The sequence below is a fragment of the Benincasa hispida genome, chromosome 4 (assembly GCF_027475165.1).
Source record: "Benincasa hispida cultivar pf3 chromosome 4, pf3_genome.v1.1, whole genome shotgun sequence".
Lineage (NCBI taxonomy): Eukaryota > Viridiplantae > Streptophyta > Magnoliopsida > Cucurbitales > Cucurbitaceae > Benincasa > Benincasa hispida.
Genome location: NC_143481.1, coordinates 34,047,461 through 34,055,046, shown reverse-complemented (window position 1 = coordinate 34,055,046; position 7,586 = coordinate 34,047,461). Strand labels below are relative to the sequence as shown.

General features: G+C 32.0%; 1 protein-coding gene across 2 annotated transcripts; it reads right to left on the bottom strand.

Annotated features, from left to right (window-relative positions):
• Positions 1-3,070: 3,070 nt before the first annotated feature.
• LOC120075069 (synaptotagmin-3-like) lies at positions 3,071-6,979 on the bottom strand. 2 transcript variants are annotated; one of them, XM_039028227.2, is made up of 12 exons: positions 6,493-6,979; positions 6,119-6,217; positions 5,972-6,022; positions 5,764-5,887; positions 5,239-5,357; positions 5,045-5,146; positions 4,847-4,921; positions 4,659-4,735; positions 4,247-4,496; positions 3,762-4,133; positions 3,497-3,628; positions 3,071-3,413 (listed from the first exon to the last, which is right to left on the bottom strand). In XM_039028227.2, exons 1-12 carry the CDS (start codon positions 6,601-6,603, stop codon positions 3,285-3,287), a joined length of 1,641 nt encoding a protein of 546 aa, XP_038884155.1. In that variant the 5' UTR covers positions 6,604-6,979; the 3' UTR covers positions 3,071-3,284. The 2 variants fall into 2 exon arrangements, with proteins under 2 accessions (XP_038884155.1, XP_038884156.1); XM_039028228.2 differs by having other exon boundaries at positions 6,147-6,217; positions 6,493-6,544.
• Positions 6,980-7,586: the final 607 nt, after the last annotated feature.

Genomic DNA, 7,586 nt, shown 5'->3' with positions numbered 1-7,586 from the left:
GATAATAAAGAAGCTAAACTTAAAGGATATTGGAGTACACAAAAGTGAAAGGGCATTATTACAATTATTTATTTAACTTTTTTCCTTTTTTAGATTTTTTTTTAGAAAATAAAAAAACAAAAATCCCATATATTCTCTCTGAAAATACAATGTTACTTTCTAATCTTGCATGAAAAGGAATTAAAGAAACCAGCTATAAGCCATTGCTTTCCTTAAAGTCAAACACATAGCTATTCATCAATGATGTGGGCCCCAAATGTTTCACCTCAAGTCCTAATCTCTATCTCTATAGAAATGTATACAACCAAATTACTTTTGAAACATTGTTCACATTTGTAAGATTAATATATTTAAGATTTAATTATAAATTTGATCCCTCTATTTTTGTCCTTAGAATTATAAAAATTGAAATTTAATCCTTCATAACTAGTTTCTATTGTTTGATAAAACTCTCGTAAATAGTTCTTAGGAATTAAATTCTAGAATAATGATATAGAATGACCAAATTTTGACCATTTCTTTGGCCAAAATTATGAGGTATAAGGCCCATCCTTTCTCTCCCCTTCATGTCTCCTACATTTTTAGGAACACAATAGTGGAATTTAAGTTGTTGTATGGGATTTTGGGGGATTTAGTTGAGAATGGTTAGTTATGATTTAAATGTGTATTAAATATTCGGTATTTGTTTTTTTTAAACAAGATTATTCCCTTATTTCGTGGTATATATGCAGCAACAAAGACACTGTCGCTCATCTCAACAACATTGTAATTGTAGTTATGACAACAAACGATATAACTTTATGAAAGTTATTGCTATGAAGTTACATATGGGGTTAATCATCATCCTTATCATCTTTCCAAATTGTAATTGTTTGTCATTTGTGTCCCCATCATCAATTTCTTTTTCTTTTTGACCTTCTTCCTGATCTCTCTCCAATTTATCCAACTCCCCAGTGAAGTTGGGATCTCCTATTTGATTCAAACCACACACAAGTTCAGGAACAAACATAATGGATAAGCATTACCACAAATACAGTGTATTTAATAAATCTACCTTGAATAATTCAAATGTATTTCCTTCACTTTCTCCATCATGATCGGATCCATGTATTTTCACATTCGAGACCATCAAATTCTTCAAGTTTGTTGTCATTAGGTTTAGTGCTTCAATGACCTCAACTATGCCTTGTACTAGTTCAAGTTGGATTTTATTGTTTTTAATACAAGGTATTTGCATAATACAATCTAGTAAGGTACATATTTAGATCATTTGGTTAGCTATTTTTTAGCTATTAGAAGGTATTTTTTTAGTTGTTACAATGTTTAACCCTTCAAGATTTTCAATTGTCTTAGGTCTTAGGTATTTTTTGTGGTTAAAAGTCTAATAAAAATTTTAAATTGTCTTAGGTATAAAATTTTAAATTGTCTTAGGTATTTTTCTTTGTTAAAAGTCTAATAAAAGTTTTAGTTAGTTTTAGTACAAGGTATTTGTGTAGCAAAATTTCAGTTTTTTTTTTTTTTTGCAAATTGGAGATATACATGGTGATGCTATGGATATAATAGAAAACACAAAATATGTTTGTAGAGAAAATGTATTTATATGGTTAATAATGGAAAATCCCAAATTAGATCTTATTTGATATATATATATATATACTTCATCCAAAATTAGATATATATACTTTTCACAATTTTTGGAATTTTTATCTACAAATTTATGTTAGGTGATACTTTTTTTAATCTATTGTTACTAACTATTTTTTTTTGCTTGATTTTAGAAGTCGTTTCTAGGATTTGTTTTCAAATATTGTTCACTAAAACAAATCACTAGTCTTCCTTGATTTGAGGGATTAATTTATTTTTATTTGAATTTTAAATTTTTTAGTATTTTAGTTAGATATTTTGTCAAGTGTATTTTTTATATTTGATAAATCCTATTGAAATTTTTAAAACAATGATTTGGCCATTTATTCAAAGAAAAAGTCTGTTGGTCATTTTTAAAAAGTCTATTATGTTTTGGTCATTTGTCCAAAGAACCCTAAATTCTAACTATAACCAAATTTGTGATTTAAGAATGGAGGCAATTGGGCTATCTTTTATTGGAATATTATGTTTGGGCTGGCCCATACACTACCAAGTGAATTCTATTTCAGTGTAGAGGCCAGTGGGCTTTTTCATTGGGTTGGGTTGGCCCATACTTCCAATGTGATTAATCTCTTCTTTCCCCAAATTTCTTCTTATTTATTTTTAGATAAGATTTTTTTTTTTTTTTTTTTTTTTTTATCCTCAAGTTTTGAGTTTAGTCTCCATTTAGTCGTTAGATTTCAAAATATTACACATTTAGTATTAAGTTTTGAGTTTAGTTTCAATTCAATCCCTAGATTTCAAAATGTTATATATATATATATATTAAGAGAATATTATACTTTTACCATCAAGATTTGAGTTTTGTCTCAGTTTGGTCCTAGATATTTAGATTCACACTTTTAACCATGATTTTTCATTTAATACTCACTTTTAATCACTAGGGTTGATGTTTGTTAATTAATTTAAAATAATTATGAAGTAAAATTTTAAATTTAATTTTGATAGTGATGAAAAAAAGTGAAACATAATTAATTTTAATTCTTTTAAATTAATTAATAAACGTTAACATAGACGAAAATTGAGTATTTAATGAAAAATCGAAGTTGAAAGTGTAAATTTTGAAACCTATAGACCAAATTGAAACAAAATTCAAATCTCAAGAGTAAAATTATAACATTTTGAAACATAGAAACTAAATTGAAATCAAACTCAAAACTTAAAAGAATAAATATGTAAAATTTTGAAATCACCAAATAGAAACTAGACTATAAATTAATTTTGTTCTCTTTTTTTGACAATGTGTAATTTGAAAGATCGAACCTCTGACTTCGAAGTTGATGTTAGTTCTCATTTTTTCAAATTTTTATCATTAACTTCTTACAGTTAAAAGAAGGAAAAAGTCACGTGTTAAGGTTTCAAGATTTGGAATGTTTCAAAAGTAAATTAGTTGAAAGGATGGTTTGAACCTTTGACAATAATGATCAACAAGAATAACCAACTTACATGGATTTTCATATTTGTGACAGTGATGGCTTTAAATACAGCCTCTATATGTGAACAATGAGAATAGTGGCTTGAATTGAAACAGACATCATTTTCTGGTTTTGTCCACACATAACCCCACTGGGAGAGACATATAAAACAAGTCAAGTGAGGAACTCAGGGGAGCTATTGAATGAATATTCATTTTGTTTCCATCAAGCCACTGTCCACTGTATCTCGACATGTATCATTCCATATCTCGAATTGATTAGATGATACTTCGTGTTGATGCGTCCATTGTGCACGACATCGACGAGATTAATCTCTACATGTCCCAATGATTCCTGTGAAAAAGATCATTTTGGAACAATTTCGATTCGATTCATAAGCAAGAAGGGAACAAATTTGTGATATGATGTGATGTTACCTTTGAGAGGAAACTGAAAATGCTGCTCCTCCTACTCCTAACCTCAATATGGATCTTCTCTTCTAATGGAGGCTCTTCAAGCATGAACTGGAAATCTTCATTCCAAACCGGGTCACGACATTTCTTCACCATCTAGGAAAAGTATAGTTCCAATATAAGAGGAAGACGATGACGACAACGAGTACATCTTTAACTAGCTGTCAATTACTATGTCTGGCATATGAAAAGCTAGAGTAAGGAGTCTTGTGAGTTAAAAGAGATTTACCTTTGTTTTCTTCTTTTCTCCTCTAAAGTGCATTACTGCATAAGGATTACTATGCCGTTTCCCCTCCACACTTGTAGCTCCTTGGATTTTAACCGATAACAACCCCGCTCCACCTACAACATCATCATGTAAATCTCTTTCGTCTTGACTTACCATACTCCGACATCCATCTAATCGACTACTAAACTTGCTGCTTTCTTCCCTGAAAGGCGTAAACTTCAACTCGACCACAAGTTGTCCTCTCGGTTTCTTGTTTTGATGATCGTTTATGTTTGTGTTCTTCAGTAAGTCGAGCGTTAGTTCCTTCTTCTCATAGGGCGTAAGTACTTTCAAGGGGACTAACTGCATTCCTAACCTGTCATGTCCGCCAACCTGTAATGGAAAAAAATTTCTCAGAAGAGAAACTTAACACGTTTCTTGCGTATCCTATGGACATTTAATTCATCTTTCAGGAACTCAATGGCATTGTAGAGGAAGGGAAGAACCTTGTCCCAATCATAGACTTGCAACTGAAGAACTTGAGATTCTGGATCCTTCACAATAAGCTTAAACTTCTCGTTCCAAATTGGATTTAAGTTATTCATCTTAATGGTGGTTTTCTTAGACGGTAGCCGCTCTCCACTTATGCTGAGTTTAACATATGGATCTGACGTCCCCAATATGTCCATCTTCGAAAGCTTTAAAGCCTTGACGACGTTCACGTGTAGTATTCCCACTGGCTTTTTCGTTGCCGCTCTACACAAAAAATTGAGGTTATTAGGTAAGTAAATCATATAAGGACCAACTTGTATGACCTTACAAGGATGCCTCCGTTTGTTGATATTTTGGAATACAACACACTGAATGAAATCAATAAACAAAGACTAATATCGGCTATACGATCTCATCGAAACTTACACTGATGCATCAAGAATCGGTATCTCAAAAACATGGGGCCAAAGATAGAGATTTGAAACTTGTTTTCTGATAATCTCCTACAGTTGCAAGAGTTAGCTGATTCAAAAATGCATCCATGCAAAGTAAACATTCATTGACCAAGCAAAGTAGTTCACAAATGATTATATACCAGTAGTCCAGTGCAGCACCTGAACAAATTGAGAGAGGCCGGGTATGGACATGATATCGCCTCCTTGTATTTTCATGCCAAAATCTACATGTGGCTGGAGATATGTAACCCAAAAAACAAAAAGCAAAACAAAACTATTATATACGTATGAACTTAGCTTAAATCTAGCTCAATCAATTAACAGATACTGTTTTATAATATGCCCTTATAATTATACCTTCTCCAATAAAGACACAACAATCTTGGAAAAACAAGGAAAAGCAGGCACTAGAGGCTTCAAGGCTACCCGTGGTGCCACGAAAATTTGCAGGTCTACTAACTGAGAAGAAGATTGATTGTCAAATCCTTTTGGAGAGGGGGAAAAGGATAAATATTCCTCTTATACAATTTTTTTCTGTTGGATCTTCTGACCTGAATTCTTATTTGTAATGAAAAGAGTCTCAACATCAATACTATATTGGGGTTCCCTGCCCATCTGATTGCAGTTTCCATGACTATTTCATTCTCATTGGTCTCATGCACTTTGATACCTACAACATTAGACAGTTTCAACTCATCATTCAAAACATATTTCGACTCGTTGAACTTGAGTGCCTTAATTAAGCAGCCAGAAGTACATGCAAGTCTCAGCTATCTCTCCTTGAGAATTAATTTTCTTTCAAAATTCTTATATCCTAACCTTAGTTAACATCATTCCACCAAGCATACTGTAAAATGATGGCTAGAATCTCAGCCATGAAGACATCCATTTCTCATCATATTAATTATGTGAATGAATTAGTGTAAGAAGTAAAACCATTCATAGAGAATAAACTCAGTGATTTAACGCTATCGAACCATACGCTATCTATAATATATATATTCTACAAACTCCACCAAAGATAGAAATGTTCGTATATAACATGATATAAAGATGCTTATTCGGATTAGGCTAACCATAAAGCTTGGGAGGAAGAGTTCCGAGACTTAAATTCTCAAACTCAATAGATTGAATTTGAAACTTGCCAATATACACAGCGAACATTGGTTTAGCCATTCCTCTTATTCGACAACAAATAGCCTGTACATTCAAGAAATTGATGTCAAAGTTTAACAAACACGAGCAAAACATAAAAGGGGACGTGATTGTAAAATGTGAAATCACCTTATCAAGATAAGGCCACATGGCTGCAAGAAACTTGTTCAACCAGTCTACCTGTGTAATTTATGCAAACTATCAGACAGTGTTAGAAATCAAGAAACAGGAAAGACAGAAACAACAAACAAACAAACACCACCACAATTTTCCAACCCGATCAAAATCAGGGTGCTTAACCCACAGTGGAATTTCAGGAATGAGTTCTTCCAAAGCATCTGAATCTAATTCGTAGATTGGCCTTATCATCGGATCCTGCATTGGAGAAACAAAAGGGTATAAAATATTCATTGATGACACATCAAAAACAGAGCATTCTCACATTCTCAACCCCAAAACGTCAGAATATTCTCGATTGGAATCGAGTAAAAAAAACTTGAAACTGAAAACCTCAAAAACGTTGCCAAAGAAACATATTAACAAACACATTGAGTGCACCACCAAATTGCAAGTAAAAAAAAGGGGAGAATTAAACAATGAGTATGCAAATCAGAAGTGGGTAATAAGCAAAGAATCCATCTGGGTTATACCTTGACTTCATCAGGCTTTGAATAGATGAACAAGAAGAACCCCACAACCAATCCAAGAGGAATTCCAATTCCAAACCCAATAATTCCCAATAAAGTGCTGAAAAAACCCATCTCCCACACCACTCTGAATCAACCACCATACATGAAACTTGAAACAGAGAACAAAAAGAGTTGAGAAGGAGAAAAGTGTGAAGACCCTTCGGTTGTTTTTGGCCAAATGGCAGGAAAATGAGAGAAAAAAGACGAAAAAAAAGGCGAATTTCGAAGAAGACAAAACAGAGATTGGGCGAGAAATTCAAAGTAGTGAAAAAAGGAAAATAACGAATCGAACAAAGCAACAGCAGAAGAAGAAGTTTGAATTGAAGAATTAATAGAAAACTAAATTTGAGATTGTAACGCGGAAATGTCCCTCACGAAACCGCCAACACAACGCAGAGACAGAGAGACACGTTAGCTTGAAAATGAATTTTGCTTCAAAAATCTATACCAATTCTTCTCACCTTGTCCTAACGTTCCTGAGAAGTGATATGACGATAAAGCCCCCCCACCCTTCGTTCTTATCTATGACAATTGGCCGGTCTTTTTTCTCATTTGGGTTAAGGGCTTAATAGTCCAGATAAACATGACAAATCACCCCAACAGCTGGGAGAAAATGGCGGTTATTTTATTTTATCTCTTTTTTTTAAAATATAGAAAAATAAATTAAAATATTTATATTTAGGGTAAAATCTCACTTTCTATTTGTGGTAGACATAATAGATTCTTATCTAAGTTTATCTGATAGTTATGTAGTCTATCTTAAATAAACGGTGATATTTTGCTATTATTTATAAATATTTTTAGTATTTTTCTTATTTAAAATTTTTTGTCTTTATTTTATCTCATTTTTCTACTTTTAAAAAGAAATGTAAGAGGGTTTTTTTTTAAAAAAAAAAACCAAAAACAAAAATCCTTTATAACTAATGTTAAAAATGTATATCTAGACAACAATGTCAATAAAAATAAGGATAAATCATATATTGATGAATGTTTCATAAAAATATTATAAAGATAAATTATTTAAATTAATAAACAAACATTATATACTTTTTAAG

What these genes read in the sequence shown, in the direction of transcription:
- LOC120075069 (XM_039028227.2), bottom strand. Translation starts at nt 6,603, where the DNA reads ATGGGTTTTTTCAGCACTTTATTGGGAATTATTGGGTTTGGAATTGGA. An exon ending in TGTGGCCTTATCTTGATAAG is followed by an intron (nt 5,888 to 5,971) that starts GTGATTTCACAT and finishes TTGAATGTACAG; the next exon opens with GCTATTTGTTGTCGAATAAG. An exon ending in TTTTCAGTTTCCTCTCAAAG is followed by an intron (nt 3,414 to 3,496) that starts GTAACATCACAT and finishes TCTTTTTCACAG; the next exon opens with GAATCATTGGGACATGTAGA.